At 36.8% G+C, this 18,579-nt stretch overlaps 2 protein-coding genes across 2 annotated transcripts; one reads left to right on the top strand and one right to left on the bottom strand.

Annotated features, from left to right (window-relative positions):
- Window positions 1–9,516: 9,516 nt before the first annotated feature.
- Window positions 9,517–15,242, bottom strand: LOC107756792 (sodium/myo-inositol cotransporter-like). The gene is made up of 2 exons (XM_016574062.1): window positions 14,993–15,242; window positions 9,517–12,094 (listed from the first exon to the last, which is right to left on the bottom strand). The coding sequence occupies exon 2, from the start codon at window positions 11,816–11,818 to the stop codon at window positions 9,689–9,691; it is 2,130 nt and encodes a 709-aa protein (XP_016429548.1). The 5' UTR covers window positions 11,819–12,094; window positions 14,993–15,242; the 3' UTR covers window positions 9,517–9,688.
- On the top strand, window positions 14,746–17,919 carry LOC107756731 (ATP synthase subunit O, mitochondrial-like). Its single transcript, XM_016573941.1, has 7 exons — window positions 14,746–14,751; window positions 15,961–16,011; window positions 16,378–16,488; window positions 16,584–16,713; window positions 16,954–17,066; window positions 17,193–17,279; window positions 17,671–17,919. The coding sequence occupies exons 1-7, from the start codon at window positions 14,746–14,748 to the stop codon at window positions 17,779–17,781; spliced, it is 609 nt and encodes a 202-aa protein (XP_016429427.1). The 3' UTR covers window positions 17,782–17,919.
- Window positions 17,920–18,579: the final 660 nt, after the last annotated feature.

The following is an 18,579-nucleotide window of genomic DNA, read 5'->3' as shown; positions in this document are numbered from 1 at the left end:
TTTTTTCTTAAAGTGTCCACATTACTGGCAACACTGAACTTACAACCTCTCAATTTCTCTTCACATAATGTCATAATTTCTTCTTTTCCTTCGAATGTTGAATGACAAATGAATATGTACTCATAAAAGTACTAGCTAAATTGATTAATTAATGAGTTTGGACAGGCAGGTAATCTCTCTGGATACAAAATAAAGCCTGTATCAGATACACTAAATTTTCTCTCTTTCCAGCACAGAAAAGGAATGATAGCATACCTCACAAACACAGAGGATTATTGTTTGATTCAAGTACTGCTTTGGAATGCTGTGTATTTTTTCTTAAAGTGTCCACATTACTGGCAACACTGAACTTACAACCTCTCAATTTCTCTTCACATAATGTCATAATTTCTTCTTTTCCTTCGAATGTTGAATGACAAATGAATATGTACTCATAAAAGTACTAGCTAAATTGATTAATTAATGAGTTTGGACAGGCAGGTAATCTCTCTGGATACAAAATAAAGCCTGTATCAGATACACACTAAATGTTCTCTCTTTCCAGCACAGAAAAGGAATGATTTTATTCCTTTAAGACATACTCAAGGAAAAAAAGTGAAAAGGTATGAGAAATAGAGTAAGAGAGAGAGAGAGAGAGAGGTGATGGAAATATTTGACTTTCCACTGGAACATGAAATGTTTTTTTAAAAATGCAGAAGAATACAAGCAAGCATGTGAGATGTGCTATACATCAGTGCATCACATTTCCTCACTTTTCTCTCATTTAAAACAGCCAAATTTTCAAGAGATTGTTTATTTGGTTTACACACAAGGGATTGTTAAGTGAACCTGTGTAGAAAATGCATGCAAATAAAATGACGATGCATTATCATAAGAACACTTATGATGTTAGAAAGCACTGCTACTGATTAGAAAAGGACGTTTTAATATGTAACACAATGAAGTGACCTGAGGGGTGTGGGGTATAAAATTACAGTTACTGGAGCAGAAAAACAGCATCATGAGCTGGAGGAGGGCTTGTGCCAGAGGTCTTCAACCCTGCTTCCCAGAGCTATACTGTCCTGCAGAGTTCAGCTCCAACCACAATCAATCACACTTGAACCGGCTAATTAAGGTCTTCAGGGTTATTTGAAAATAACTGACAGGTGTGTTGAATGTTGGAACTGAAGCCTGCAGAAAGGTAGGCATATGTGTTACCTTCCTGCTTGTAAGACATATTTTTTGGATATCCATCTTTCTTTGGTTATATATTTATTTTGAGGTTGGGGGGCGATCACATGTAAGCATGGGTACACCAGTATACCTCCATCCATTAGATTCATCCACCCAGTAAAACAAGGCCAAAGTACAACTCACATAGTTAGCAAAACAATGCTTCTCTGCAAGTAATTTTCAGTTTTATGATAGAGGGCCAAAAGTTAAGTTGTGTTACTTTAAAAAATCTCAGTATATTGTAACAGAAAAGCTGCATTAAGATACATTAGTTCTGAGATACATTAGTTCTGAGATACAATACTTCATTACTATTCCTTAAAGTTAGAGGTTGTTAGAAATTACAGTTAATTTTTAAGCCATGTCATTTGCATGTATGTTTGCCTGAGGACCTGATTTAATGATACACTGATATTAATGGAGCTGCTTGTGTTAACTCGGGTATTCTGCGGTGGCCACCATAGTATTCTCCTCAGAATGTCAAATATATTACAAATAAAAGTTCCAATTAGAGCCATATTGCTTTATACATTCTGGTACTGTACTATTCTGAACCATAAATCTTATGCAGTAAAATGACTGTTTCTAATACTGTCATTTGTACTTAACCATAATTTATTTATAAACTATATTTTTTATATTTAGATTCTGGTTAGCTGATAATACTTTTATTGTTGTACCAAGGTATACTATATTTTATTTTGTATTTCTCAGAAAATTCTGAGGTTACAGAGAAATTAAAAAGTACAAAGACAACATGGTACTTTTCCATTAAGTCTGTCCCTTCTAGCGTCATAATGCTTCAGCCTCACCCATTTCAGACCTGTGACAACCTTCCCGTATCTTCTGGTATTACCATTGTACCCTTTTTTACTTTTTTATTTCTGAAAATAACAGATTGGCTATGCGTAAAAACAGGCCAAAGCTCATGGGGGGAGGAAAAAACAAACAAGAAAAAAAAGCAAACAAATCGCAATGAAAGATTTTAATTTTTTTTATTGCAAGGCAGTGCTGAACTCTTCTTTATATTTACTTGTTTTAGAAGTATCTTTAATTACAGTACATAATGTTTCACTAAAGATAACCAGTGTAGAAGGTGCATGCAGCTGCATTATGCATGGGAGGACACAGACCTTAAAAAAGACAGCTAATGATTTGTAACGGGGTTGTTCTAGATGGTGATCAAACCCAGGTCGCTCACATTCAAAGTTACTGTGTTTACTGATTGAGCTAACTCCCCAATTAAAGAATCCAAGAGCAGAGGTAGCAAAAAACAGGGAGTCATTGATCTCCAGCAAAAGGCAAACTTTACTGAAGAAAAGTGCAACAAAAACAAAAAGAAGCAGAGCTTCCAAAAACAGAGAAAAGCAAAGCAGAAACTAGAGTCAAAGAACTTCAACAAAACAGACTTAACTTTCAGCAGGCAACTGGTAACATAGGCTCAAGACTGAACAATAAAGCATGACATAACCCACTTATATAGGGCTAAACACAGGTGTCTCACATCAGGCTTAATGAATGTTAGTAATCAGCAGGAACCTGGAGAGAGGCGCCACCTGTTGACCAGGAGGTAAATTAACAGTCCAGTGGTGAGTTCTTACATGATTAGAATCAAAAAGGCAATTTAATATGTAACACAATAAATTGACCTGAGGGGTGTGGAGTAATGTAACATTCCAAAGTACTGGAGCAGAAAAACAGCAGCATGAGATGGAGAACTAATATTAATGACTGGTCATGGGCTGAACATCAGTTAAACAGGAAGCAAGAGCAGATGTAAGATGATCCATCTTTACTACTGTCAATTCAAATAGTAATTTCAGTAGCGTTCAGTAGTTAAATATGTGTTCAGCGCGTTGTGCAAAACCGGTTTGGTCCTCTGATGACGGAGCATCAGTGTGGCTCCTCTGAGGTCTGTCACCACAGGCCTGAACTCACTCCTAAAGCCTCTTGATTAACCCAGCATCCATAAATATTTCCCTTTTCCATTCAGATGCCTTTTTGTGGAATGATTTCATTAGTTGAGGAATCTCCTGCACAGTGGAACCGTTTAACTGGCCATCTATATTGAATTCTGGGAATGTGTGGCATCCGTGTTTGTGTTCGTGTTATGGTGGAGAACAGTATGATTCATCATATGAGATACTGAACAATGCTGTTTTCCATGTGTCTCTGCCCTGGTGTGTGATTGCTTGTGACAGGTTTACATTACTGCATTACCTAAGGCTTGACAGGGATGTTATCTTTGAGGGATTGTTCACATTATATGATTCAGTTAACTACCTTAGTTGTAATATAAACACAAGCATGATGAATACCTTTCCATATTGAGGTTAATTATCATTTTTATACATAGCAGGGCAAACGACAAAAACAAAACAATTTCTTCAAGACATTTAACAAACATCCAAGCAGTACTGAATGTCCCATATCTGGAAAACAGTACATTTACAACAGTTAAAAGAGTTACAAAAAGAAAAAATAAAGATGTTCATAATATGACAGTATTTACACGATAGTTGATATACTGTATATACACAACAATAAATACACTGTAAAAAAAAAAAAAAAAAAAAAATCCATAAAAATCACTGCATTAATATGAAGGAATTTTCCATATTGATTTTTCCCTTTTTTTCTTCATTACATTGTGTTTTCAGTTTATTTTTTTATTTTTTTTTTGTGTGTGTATTATGTAATTTTGTCAAAAATAATATTACATTTAATTATTAGAAGTAACTTTATTATTATTATCATTATTATTATTATTATTATTGACTAAGGTTCCAAATGTTATAAAAGGTATATTGTGGATGATACAAGAATGACATGCTTGAAAATGTTCTCACTAACATAAAAGACATTAAGTAAAAGTCATTTCATAATCAAATGTTTGAGTTATCATTTGCATTTTATGGTGAATCATACTTCAGTGTCTTGGTTGTTAGATTTTTTATTATTTGCAAATAAAGACAATACCACAATAATATAATGTTGCCCAGACCCATTTGCCCAAACTGTAGTATCAGTTTTGATTTATGTAATCAAATTATGTTTCCTCATAATAAACTAGAAAAAAACAGCTTGTTTCATCCAAATGTCAATAGCTTTTATTTAGATAAATTTAGATTTTTAAAAGACCATAGTCTAAAGGTAGTTTGTTATTTCCCGTAAATAAAACCTTAAAGTCCAGGTAAAGCAATATTTAATATGTGTGCTTGAGTTTGTCACACCACAGAAAAATGCGTTATTGACCACCTAGCGAAATTTAAATAAAAAGGGCCAAGAAAATAAAATATGGTATCAAAGTCTTGAAAAAATGAGCAGTATTATGTTCTCAAACGCTAGGGGCGTGTCCGCTGTCAGCTCTGAAACCACGCCCACTCGCGGGAAACCTGCCGTCTCTCTCAGCTGTCAAATACCGCTACAACCTGAATGGATGCTTCCTCCAGTGGTGCCGTAACGGGGGGAAGGTTAGGACGATTCCAAGGGCCCGGTGAGGGACAGGGGGCACGGAACTGGATTTTTACGCAATGGAATGCGATCGCGGAGGAGGCCCAGGTCAATATGCTGTTCAGGGGGCCCAGAAACCCTAGCGGCGCCCCTGGCTCCCTCTAGCAGCTTCATTTAAATAAGGAGACTGAGCTGCTTTGTAAATTATCGCAACCAGGTAATATGCATTTACGGGATGAAGGCATAGCTAGTTAGCAACCTGTAGGTCTAGTGTTTTTGTAGGAGCACTCTGAGCGCCTAAAGCTGAAAAAACTCTGAGCAGAAAAGCCGCAACGCCATTCGCGTTTTTTTCCATTGTCCAATCAAATGAATGGAGAGGCAGGCCTTCTGTTGTGGTGACGGAAGTTTACAGTTGCTGGGAATGTCCGGAGACTGCAATGATGGAGAAACTTGTGGTGGCTGTCGCGGGTTACCCGGAGCTGTATTGTTAGTTTCTGCTAACATGACAGTTTCCTGCAACATGAAAAAAAGTCTACCAAAAAAAGGTAGGTGCTGTGCGCCTCTCATTTTCAAACCTGAAAGGTTTGAAAGGCCTAAGGGGAAGGGCCATGATTAGTAGCTCCAGTGCGTCACCTAGCCATGATTTCAGGCCCGCCCAAAAAATTCCTGAACACAAAAATGGTGAAAAACTATTTAACGTTCTTCTAACTCCACAATTAACATTCACAGTCTTTGTAACGCGTTTTCAGCAATACATTTCTAACACTTGTGTGTTTAGAAAGAATTAGCTAAATTGCCTTTACATAGACTTTAAAATATGCTTTCTGAATTAGAGTTACTAACAATCACCCTTGCTTGCACCTTATTTGCATGCAAAGTGCATTCTCTTATTTAAATTGGTCATTAACTGGAGTGACGTATTCTGCTATGAGTGCAATTCACACAGCTATGAACTTTAGTTGTAAAAATGAAGTGGTCAGTCCAAATGTGCATGTCTAATACATGCTGAAATAGATTTGTTGCTTTTCACTGTTGCTCTCCTGCTGCAACAATGAACAAAGAGCAGCCCACAGTATTGTTTTGCCAGTACTTTTCCACTGTCTGTAGTAGCACCAGCCTCAGGAGGAAATTCAGAGGTAGAAAAAGAGGTCATAGTAAAATTAACCAAACAGTGGAACAAATAAAAGAGTGTAAGGTTTCATATAGAATAGCTCTATATCTGATAAGATGCTGTTAGGCTGAGTGGTACGGAAGAGGTAAAATATCGCCTGTTGAATGGATGCAATCAGACTGCCCAGTACTACTCATTAGACATCAGTTTCAAGTCCAACAGTCCTGTCATAATACTTTGGGGTTTTCTTGTTTGTTTGTTTTTTTGCTCATGGACAAGTAGTAAGTTCAAACCAGATATGGATAGAGAATTTGTCCTTATTAGCACTAGACTCAGGTTAGACAAGGCTATCCCTTCAATTCGACCAGTATTGTTGAATCTCCCATGCAGGTGAAACGCCAAGCCACACGATCTACTGCATCGGCTCAGTTTGAAGAGCTCGCTGCATTTAGATTGTGATTTTCATGTATTTTGAACGTTGTCAAAACAGATTCTTGGAACATTGTTTCAGTTTTTTATATTTCTTAGAAACATCAAATAGAGTACTGACACACCCTCACGGGGAGAGCACTGCAAAACACTTTTTCCTTTACAGTTCACTTCAAAGCAATGCATAATCTGAAATCTTTATTTTATATTCTTTCAAAGACAAATTTATATTTGACGTAGACCACTAGTGTCTATATAGTTCTGCTAATATAACCTACTGAGTGATTTTACAGCTAACGTGTGTATATTATTCAAATGGTTGATACTCTGTCTATGTGTATATATAGGAGTAATTGTCTTTATACTGTAGATAGATTATCATGCAGAATAATCATTTAGGGGAAAATCAACAGGACTAAATAACTTCATGCAGTATTTAGATGGCGTGTTATTGTAATTCATATTACATATCATATTACAAGACAGGATCATCATTTCTACAAGACATTACAGAGCCATGAATGACTGATAAACAAGACTGTAAAACTCTCATTTTGAAATGCAGTGGTGTTTGAGTCAATTGTTTGGAAGAGGACAAAGGAATTAAAGAATTAAAAGTTCAACAACATACAAGTAAATGACACAATATATAAGATTTAATGTCAAATAACCAAGCTCATACAGTTTGTTCTTCTCAAATGAATGTCTTTTTATTCATCCGCAACTTTTGATAATAAAAGTAGCAAATGTACAATGTACAAATCATTTGCGTAGTTCTGATAAGATCAAAGATTTAAAGCAATAAACTCCATATGCATCTTTTTAGCTCATGGAACTCATCACAATGAATCGATAAAGCCCGATTTCTACAACACAAGGAATCATAATAAATGTACACACGCTAAATCACACAACAGAAATATCTGGAAGCTATACACTATTCAAAGACAAATGATACAAACAAAACGAGCTACTGAAAACAAATAAAACCAAATAAACACAAAACCCTTTTGTTGTTATGAAAGGCCGTGTTAAAAAAAGTACCTCAGAGAGTGATGTTAAATGAAATAATGTAACAGTCAATTAAAATTCACATTATCAAACACAAACAAACAACATCCTGTATAAGTGCCTTCGATAAAAAAAAAATCATTTCACTATTAAATGCATGGATAAATATTTAAAAACTTTGGGTGGTGGTTTGAAAATCTGTGGTGTATCCAAAACCAACAATCACTTCCACACCCTTAAGTAGTATGGCACTACCAGAAAAAAAGGACATATATGCATACAAGTGTTCAGTGTGTGCTAAAAGATGTTCTGTTGGAGCATAAAGTCTACCACAAACAACACATGAAAACTGAACATTTCTTTTATAATTTCAAGGAGATCATGTCAGGTTTGGATGATGAGAACAATTAATCTGAATTAATTAGGCCTCAGATAATCACAACAGTTCCTAAGCTTTGTAAATTTACCCTTAAGTTATTTCATTCCAGCTTAAGCAGTGATATGACTGTGATTTTTCACTCTGAGATTGAGAATGAATCTATAAATAAAAATAAGATGAGCTGATAGCTGCAAAGAAATAGGAATCACTACAGTAACATTCACAAGAACCAGTCAAAAACCAAACCATTCATTTTCTTTTTATTAATGTACCTCTTTTACAAAAAGATTCTTTGTACAAAAATGGATTTAAATACACAGAGTGATTTACATAGATTTAATTTACAATGTAAAACAATAGCCCTCCAATGACTTTATCCCTATCTAATTTTATTTGGAATGATAAAAAAAAAAAAAAAAAAAAAAAAAAAAAAAAAAAAAAAAAAAAAAAAAAAAAAAAAAAAAAAAAAAAAAAAAAAAAAAAAAAAAAAAAAAAAAAAAAAAAAAAAAAAAAAAAAAAAAAAAAAAAAAAAAAAAAAAAAAAAAAAAAAAAAAAAAAAAAAAAAAAAAAAAAAAAAAAAAAAAAAAAAAAAAAAAAAAAAAAAAAAAAAAAAAAAAAAAAAAAAAAAAAAAAAAAAAAAAAAAAAAAAAAAAAAAAAAAAAAAAAAAAAAAAAAAAAAAAATGTTGCACTTCTCCATATAACTGTTTTGACATAACTTCTGAATTCAAATTTCATTACAATTAAGAGCTTTTCAAGGTTTTAATACAACATTGTGAACTTGTACTTAAAAAAAGAAGTTACATCTGTCTAGAAAATCCCTCACGCACATCTCATATTCAGTAAGGCCATCCAGCAGTTCCCCTTTGTCTGAACAAATAGTGCATTCAACAGCAGATCAACAACAGGCAATGCCTGTTACTGCAGCCACAATCAAATTCTTCTTCTTCTAGAAGAACAAGATACTATTTTGCGCAGCAATCAAAATTGGACATCCCAGTCTTAATGACCCGTTTTGGGATATCATAATATCAGTTATGATATCAGTTATTAACACATTAATGATTGTGTTCTCTAGCTAGCAAGTCTTTCCTGTGGCGGTTCTGATGGTCATTTAGTAACATCCACATAACCAGTCTGTGTTTTATAGTTGCGTTGTTTTGTGGTGGAAGTCTTTTCACATTAACTGTTAAATTCCCAAAATGAAGACAAAGCAGTGTCTTTACAGCTTATGCTCTACACAAAAGGCATTTTGGTGTTTTTTTTTTTGTCCAATTAAAGCAGCTATAAATACAAAGAAATTAAAGCAAATGACATACAGAGTTACAGTTACAATTTACATGAATGGACCTAAACACTTGTATTTGGAAATGTACATCAAGGTACCAGGTTTAATCAGACGGCACAACACCTTAGTGATATGGGTTTTCTTTTTTTTGCAAAAGTTTTTATTTTAAATAAAAACTTTGACATCATGATAAATTTCTCACCTTTTCTAACTTAAAATGTATAATTTTCACAATTTCCATTTAACATTAAAACTTTGGAAACAATATTCCAGTTACACAGGTGACAAATTTACAAGTGAGGTCAAGTTTTAGAAATTTGGTATTCCTAAGAGTGTGCTTACAATTACAAATGCATATACAAAAGACAAATTCCTTACACATTTAAGTACTAGTATATAAGTGGTCTGTTGAGAAAAAAAATTACTTGAGGCAAAAAAACTGACCTCCTTTCGGTTTGGAGGAGTGTACACATTAAGGCAAAATTCACCAAGGAAAAAATTGTATATTCTCATTAGCTAAGCTCAAACAACTATAAAAAAAGCTACCGTTTCAACAACACATTAGATCATCAACATACCACAAAGAAGAGTTGAACATTTTCAAGGAGGTGTGACAGAGCCAAGGCAAAGAACAAATAACTTCTATCAGTATGATTCAAAATGCTTAGAGTCCCGAAAAGGAAGTTATAAAAAGAAAGATAAACCACACTGTAAATATTACAGACCCTAAATGGCTTGCATTAACAAATAATTCATATAAATATGCTGTCTTTCACACAGGCCTTATGGTACTGCAAGATCAGCATATTACAAGGAGAAGTACACAAACATGAAAACACCCAGTGAACAGACGAATACCAAGCCTACGTTAAGTAAGATCTTGATCTTAGGAGGTTCATAAAGCATTTCAAGTACAGCTCCTTCATCTACTTCAATGACTTTGGGTTCGATAACAGACGTTTTCTCTTTGTGACAACAAATCCAGTCAGACACTTGAAGGCAGCTCTCTTCATCACACTTGCCTTGATTCTTCTGTTTTACAAGATCTGCATGACCATTGGCATACAGCTCCATCGGTGTGGATGCCTCTGTGCTGGGGGTCATGGGATCTTGGTCACAAGAGGAGGGCATAAGGAGTTTCATGTCAGCCCCATCAAGACATCTCTCCTTCTGGGTGTCTTCAGGAACATCTTTCTTGAGAACACCGTCGCCACTGCCATTAGTGAGTTTGTACATCTCCTCTCGTTCTGTCACAGGAAGGCGCTTAAGTTCTTTCAAGCCCCAGATTGTGGTACGCTTGATCTTCTCCTCTTCTAGGGGTGATGTGCACAGACTGACACACACAGCCACCAGCCCGGAGATCCAAAACAGCCCGGCGGCAATGTACATGTAGTGGACATGTGTGATGAAAGCCGGGCGTTCATCCTGCTGGTCACATTTTGGCTCACGATATATAAACCCAAGGAAGAGGCGGGTGGTGCCTAGTACGAACCCAGTCATGCTGCCCCAAAATGCGCCGGTCTCATTGCAACGTTTCCAGAAGACTCCAAGCAGAAAGAGGGCAGCAATGGGAGGCGTGAGGTATCCTGCCATTTCCTGAATGTACAAGTACATCTGGCCACCTTGCATCTCAATAATGGCAGGCACCCAAGCGATGCTGATAATCACCATGAATATCACAAACAACCTGCCGACGACCACCAGCTCACAGGAGGAGGCACATACACGCAGCATTTTATAAATGTCTAATGTGAAGATGGTGCTAGCGCTGTTAAAAATCGAATCCAGGTCACTCATGAGGGCAGCGATCATCACAGCCATCATCAACCCTCTGAGACCCACCGGCATCACGTTCATGACCAGCCGAGGGTAGGCGATGTTGGAACAGCCAGCCTGACTGCCACACACAGCCATGCAGTGCTCTGGTCCGATGCATGCCAGCTCATCGGGGAACAATATTCGAGAGATCATTCCTGGAATAACGATGATGAACATAGGAAGGACCTTAAGCATTCCCGCCATAAGTGTGGAGCCTTTAGCATGGGCGATATTCTTGGCAGCTAACACTCTCTGGACGATGACCTGGTCAGCACACCAGTACCAAATGGATGAGGGTGTTTGACCCAAAAGGAAGCCTGGCCAAGGAATGTCCTCATCAAGCGGCCCTCGTAGGAGCTTGAGGGAATCTGGCTTGGGATGAATTCGGCAGGAGTTTGTGTACTGAAAGCTGAAGTTGCTGTTAGCCAGGATGGCTGTGACGTTGGGGATCGCCTCCATGTATTTTTCCCGCACCCCTTCCAAACCGCCTACCTTGACCAGGCTGATGATGGTAAGGGTTAACGCACCGCCAATCATGAGCACGGCCTGCAGAGTGTCTGTGTAGATCACAGCTGCCAGTCCACCGGTTACTGTCAGCAAGGCGGTCATGGAGATAAGCAAGATGATCGACAGGTAGAGGTTCCAGCCAAGAGACTCCTGGATGAATAGAGCTCCTGCGTACAAGTCCACTGAGAGTTTAGTAAAGATGTACAGTAGAAGTGAGAGGGCTGCGAAGTAAACCTTTAGCCGCTTGCCTCCATAGCGCTTGGAGAGGTACTCTGGCATTGTGTAAACTCCAGAGTAGATGTAGACTGGGACGAACACCCAACCGAGCAGCTGCAGAAGCAGGAGGGCATTGAACTCCCAGGCACCCACTGCAAAACCACTGGCTGCACCAGAACCAGCAAGTCCAATGAAATGCTCGCTGCCGATGTTGCTGACAAACAGTGAGGCACCAATCACCACCCAATTCATATTCCGACCTGCCAGGAAGTAGCCGCTGACAGTGCTACGATTGGCCTTCCACATGGAGAGAAGACCAATGGCAAGCACAAGGACAAAATAAAGTGCAACAACTGCAATATCCACTGCCTCCATCGTTGGTCCCGTTTTTAACATGTTTAAGCTACTATCACAGTTCAAAATGCAATTGTCTGAAATAATTTTGGCTTATTTGGGCAAAGATGCAAGCAAAATAAAAATCTCTTATTCCTTTGGTTTGCTGTCTTTCTAGAAGGAAACTGAAGCATCCGCCATCTTTCAGATGAATTTCTATTTGGTCTGTGTTTGGTTTTGATTTGATTGGTTTTCCAACGGTGCTCTCATGAAGCACAAGAGTTATTTTGGGGAGGATGTCTCTGGCTTCTGGTCTAGAAATGGCAAGAGTTTACATTCCTGCAAGACAGCAAACACAGAAAGAAAGAGAGAGAGACAGGGCATGCATTAGATCAAGTGTGGATCAAAAGACTTTTCCCCGTCCCATTCATTATTACTAGCCACTGACTATAATCACCACAAAACAGGAAAATAGCATTTTGATAAAGATTTTATTTATATCATTGCTACTGTTGTTATTCTTTTGAGGAATATACAAAGATTTACAAAGGCAGAAAACAGAAATTATGCACAATATTTATGCTGGTACCAAATTAGTAATTGGATGATTTGAAACATTTTACTGATTTATTGGTATTCGACAATATTGGTTATTTAATTGTGCATTCACATTTCCCTTATTTTACATTTCGCTTAACTTTCCCTCACTTAATATTTTAAAACACTAATAAAACTGTTAAATACAACCTTCAGCGAATCTCAAAATTAATATAACTGTACATTATAATGTCATGCTTGCTAAATTCATATAGAATTTTAATATCAGTGCATCCTTAATTAATTCATTTAATTAATAACAGAAATATAAACACTGTTTAATTCACTGTTTGTCCATTCATTCAAATATATGATAACAAAATGATAATAACAACAAACATTTATCATAATAATCAATTTCTCCTTTCAATCTTTATTAAAACAATTGTTTATCCCACATTTGTTAAACCTCACTTTCAACATGTATAAGAATTTAGCTAAATTTTTTTGACTGGATTTTTATTTATTTATTTTGTACATAAACTTATTACATAATGTGTTATTACACGTGTTATTATACATGTGTTATACATTATATACATGTGTTATTACATCTTGGTCTCCAATAATCACTGCCTGGCTTTTTTGTGTGCATAACCTACGCAACACATACGCATATGTGCCGCATCACTTTCCAATCCATGGCTCTGCCATTTGAAACTATACCAGCTCAGACTTCAGGCACTAATTCCTTGTGAATCATAGGGCAGATTATTACATAACACTACACTGGTTGGTTCTGACAGCTAGCTTAACATCCTATGATATCTAACAGCAAGCTAAAGGTCAGACTGCAACAGCCCTGCCAACTATCCAATCAGTTTGGTCATATTACTGCTGAGGTTTAAAATGGAAATGAGAAACAAAGATTTAAAAGTAATCAATGGTAAAACACACGACCAGATGCTTATGCCCATAAACAAAACAAAAAAATCCTCAAGAAATGTAAATAAGCAGTGACTGCTGCCACCTATTGGTATTACTGTGAAACTGCTCCTGTAACACACTCAATATGCATATCACATATGTATCTGATGTATGATGTCAGAACAATGCCAACTCAGTTCCTCTTACATTATAGCCCAACATGGGGAGCCAAATGCCCAACCCTTACCAAACAAAATCCCTTATCACCAATTTAGGTTAAATTCACATGATGGAAAAAAGTCCACCATTCCTCCTTACATTCCTTTTCATAGCCCAAGCTTTTTATAAAACAGGTAAGTTATGCTCTCTCTGTACTTCATGAGGTTTTCACTTGTACAGTTTTCTCAGATATGTGCATATGCATTGAGACATAGAATTAATGTATATACACATTAAGAAATAATGATTACAACCTACCATGGCCTTATCTGTGTATCAAAGCACAACCATGATACCATGAGACTAATTGTATGACGGCTTGTGCTGATGTTATCAGGTTGCATTTGCTCATCAGCATTGATATAAACTTAGCATAACTGACAACACATCACAAATGACAAAACACAAAGTCAGCTAGATCTTAAAGGGACAGCTAACCTAATTCATTTACTGACCCTCATCCTTCCAAACCTCATATGACCTTTTTTTAAGTGGAACACAAAAAGATTTGTTAGGTAGAATGCAAGTCTTGGTAATCATTAAGTTTGATGTATAGAAAACGATGCAATTGAAAGTGAATGGTGACCTTGACCGTCACAAATATTCTGCCTAACAAATCCAAGAAAGAGTCAAAAAGGGAGAGTGAATGACGACATAATTCATTTTTGAATGAACCATCAGATCCCTAACAACCAGCCAAACCGTGACAAATATTCTGCCTAACAAATCCAAGAAAGAGTCAAAAAGGGAGAGTGAATGACGACATAATTTTCATTTTTGAATGAACCATCAGATCCCTAACAACCAGCCAAACCGTTATAATCTCCTTATGGATCCTCTGGCTGGCCAAGGGGGGAAAAGGAAAGAGACTTGAGGTGGGCAAGATGGAAAATTTCCATTTACAGCACCTCACTACAACCTCAAACGTGCTCTAGTAACAAGTGGCAACGACTTTCAACATATAAACAAACATACATGACAGTAAATATTGAAGAGAACTGGTTCTTCAAGGATGGATGACAAAATCGACCCTATTAAAAACAATGCCCTATTACGCTGCGTATTGACACTCATATCGTGTTGGGAATTGTGTCGATTCTTTCGGCGTGGAATTTTACAGAGTGACAGGCTACAACAACACCAACCCACTGCGACTCCTGCGAAATTTCTAGAAGCAGCGCTCGCCGGACAGAACGATGCTTTATGCCGTAATGTTTTTGTAGCTACCAAGACAGTAATTACTCACCCTCAAAATCTGTACGACTTTAACAGCCTCCATCATCATTCATTTTCAAAGATGTTAAATAATGAAGGTGAATGATGCCACGCCTCCTTGCTCAATTTTAAATGAACTATACCCATTTAATTCAAGACGTATTGATTATTTATAGCTTATTGCACTACTGAATGACGAAATTCTTCAAATACGGCGCATTTGTACGCCGCAACAAACACAGTCGGTTTACAATTCCAAGTTTGCAAAGATCATTGGTTTAATTACATTCAAAATTCCTGTTTGATTAATACAATGGTTACACTTGAGATACAACTCACCGTTTTCATGATATAACGTTATATACGTCTTGAAATCAAGAACTGATCAGCGCGTGTTTATAGATGATCGAACGGCTCCAAGTGAAGTGATCATCTACATCAGTTTCTGACAGCTTCAACACGGAAGGATGCAGGATATGTTAGTTGTCAGAAGAGGTCTTTTAAAAGTTCAGAAATTGAAGATTTAATTCCTTCGGAATGAATGGTTCCCCACACGCGCCTTTTATAAACGTCCATCCACTCTTATCTTCCGCTGTAAACGCCCTTATTTAATTCCTTCGGAATGAATGGTTCCCCACACGCGCCTTTTATAAACGTCCATCCACACTCTTATCTTCCGCTGTAAACGCCCTAGTATATTTGGTGTGTAAACGTGTCATAGCCATGTTTGGGTAATTTGCATATTAAACCACGCCCACCACATCTCACAACAGCGTCTATTCTAAACGAGCCTTTGTTTCATGATTTATTGCTTCTTGTAGTCCCTTACTTAATAATGGAAACTACTAGAAATCGCCCTCTTTAGCCACGATCAAAACTTCAGGACTCATGGAGACGCAGTCTGGGGAAAGGCTAATTCTAAGCCTCTTAGATTTTGCAGTAAAAAGAACAATCTGGAAATGCACCACAAGGTTCCTTGTTATAATGCTCATTAAGAATGTTCTTTACTAAGTTCGTTTATTTTAGTTTTAGTGTATGCATGCTATCATTTCATCCAACATAGCAATAGATTTTACAGCCTTTCTGTCATCAGAAATTTTTTTTGATTAAACACTGAAAATGAGATTGGGACATACGTTTTAAAACCTATAAGAAGTGAGAACGCTATAGAAGTCATATGATGCAGTTTTGAAACGCAATAAGTGACACTGCTGAAATCAAAAGCTTAGAATTTATATTTATAACCAGGTCGTGTCTGTCATGTTTGATAAATCTTCATGCATGTTATTTTCTTTATCTCTGTGCAGGTGCGACAGTTTAGCACCTCTGTGATCCGACCAGTAGCAAAACTTGTCAAGGTAAAAACAAAAAGTAATTTTAAATAACATTATATACCAGGAAAAAAAGTTACCATGACATATTCTGAAAACATTTTACTCCGTATAAGTGTAATTCTGCAGTACTGACATTTATAGTAACTATATAGTATTTTGTGAAATGCACAGAGATTTCTTTGTGTAATAGTATTTAATTTATTTAGGTGTTGATTCAACTGCACGTTTTAATTCTGATGCATTTACTGTATATACTGTGACATGATGCCAAAGTAGTTATAAGCTTTCAGATGTCTGATTTTTTTAAAATATCTTTATTTAATCACTCTGTAATAGTGTAAGCGTTTTTTGCACACTGGGCTGCATTCTTACCATAGTATGTTTCTTCAGCCCCCTATCCAGGTCTATGGGGTGGAGGGACGTTATGCTACTGCCCTGTTCTCTGCTGCCAGCAAGCAGAAGAGCCTTGATAAGGTTGAACAGGAGCTTGGTCATGTATTTGTGAGTTTCACTTTGGATTTCCCTCTCTTTGTTTGTGCTTGTTTTACATGATGCTTCAATAGTTCTGGCTTATCTTTCATTTTCCCACTTCCTAGAGCCTGATTAAGGATCCTAAGCTTTCAAGTATCGTGATGAACCCCCATGTGAAGCGCAGTGTCAAACGGAAGACTTTCATTGATGCTTCGACCAAGGCAAAACTCTCCCCCATCACCATCAACCTCATCAGTGAGTTTTCTGACCAGCCATTATTCTCTCTGTATCCCAGGTTGATTCAGTGAGAACTATGGTGTGATTAAAATAAATGTGCAAGTAGAGTTTGCACATGTTAAGTGAAAAGTCTGTAGAAGCGTGACCTATATAAAAAATTAATATTGAAATTGATAATAGTTGTACTTAGAAAATTCAGAGCATTTTATTGGTTTGAAAGTGTATTGTATATGAATATTTAATTATTTTTGTTTACAGATGTCCTAGCAGAAAATGGCCGCTTGACCTTGACTCCTGATGTCATCACAGCCTTTGGCAAAATGATGAGTGCCCACAGAGGAGAGGTCACATGCTCAGTCACCACCGCACAGGTAAGCAGTGTATGCATGTATGTTTGTACATATATTTGTTTGTTTTGTTTTAAAAGACTTCTGATCTGCATCAAAAGTTTCGAATGGGTTTTTTCATTAAAGTTTTGAATTAAACCTTGTGAACAGCCTCTGGATGAAGCTAATCTTGCAGAGCTGAAGATGGCACTGAATGGTTTCCTGGCAAAGGGAGAGACCATCAAGCTTGAGACCAAGGTAGGAGAGCTTGTTGGGCTTCATTTTAGTGATTCTTTTAAAATAAACTTATTTTTTAAGAGGGTACTTAGGTCAGCCTAATGTTTTGATTTTATTTTTCACTAAAGTTTAAAAAGACTATAATCTTCACTTCCTTGCTTCATTTCTAATGTATCATAACGGAAAAAGAGTGCTAAAATGTTCATATTGAGTTAGAATTAGGTGAAACCTTTTGAAAATGACCTTGTCTTTTTAATGTCTTTTGTCATTTGCTCGTATCTGTTTTGTCGTCTGCTCATCCTTGTGAAATTGACCACACAAAATAAATGATTGTTTTTATCAAAGAGGTTTTGTTATATTTATTGCAATGTAATACAGATGTTTAATGTGTTTCTCTTCCTCCTTCCCACAGTCTGATTCCTCTATCCTTGGGGGCATGATCGTGAGCATTGGTGATAAGTATGTGGACATGTCTACCAAGACAAAGGTCCAGAAGCTCACAAAGCTAATCAGGGAGACCTAAGTCCTGTGGACTGACCAGACCTAATCAAATCAAGATTCAGTGGGTGAAGAAAGAACGACCTCTCTCTGCTGTTGTGTAGTTCTATGAGCTTGTCCAGTTGTGTTCAAAATAGGGCTGCACGATAAATCGCATGCGATATTTAACAACCACGTTCATATTCGCGCGATTTTTTGCGCAGCTCGTCAGTGAACAACGGCTCTGTGTAGTTAATGCTGCTCAATGTGAAAGCACGCACGTGATGGAGATTTACCGCTGATTACAGAACCGGCTTTCTGACAAGATGCGCGTTAAATATCGCATGCGATTTATCGTGCAGCCCTAGTTCAAAATAAATATTATGTAACTGTTAAACTTTGGTTATTATTTGTAGATTATTTTTATTAAATGACATGATTCTATCTATCTATGATATAATATTATATATATATATATACACGCACGCGCACACACACACACACACACAGAGCCTATAGAAAATCGTCATACCCCTTTGAAAGAGATACATTGCCATTGTGTTGTTGTTTTGGCGGCTGCCCATCTTCTGCTGTCTAACAGAGGGATGCTGGTTTTCCTCAAGAATTTGTACAAATATTGTACAAATTCATATTATGATAAAAAACATAAGGAAAGAGAAAAGACAGTCCATCATTACTTTGAGAAATGAAGGTCTTTGAATGTATCTCCAAGTGCAGTCACCAAAACCATCAAATTAAATTGGCTCTCATGAGGACCATCCCAGAAAAGGAAGACCAAGAGCTAACTCTGCTGCAGAGGATATGTTTATTAGAATTACCAGCC

Source organism: Sinocyclocheilus rhinocerous, unplaced genomic scaffold, assembly GCF_001515625.1.
Source record: "Sinocyclocheilus rhinocerous isolate Xijiao unplaced genomic scaffold, SAMN03320098_v1.1 scaffold382, whole genome shotgun sequence".
Taxonomy (NCBI): Eukaryota; Metazoa; Chordata; class Actinopteri; order Cypriniformes; family Cyprinidae; genus Sinocyclocheilus; species Sinocyclocheilus rhinocerous.
This window is presented reverse-complemented; position numbering and strand designations above follow the sequence as displayed.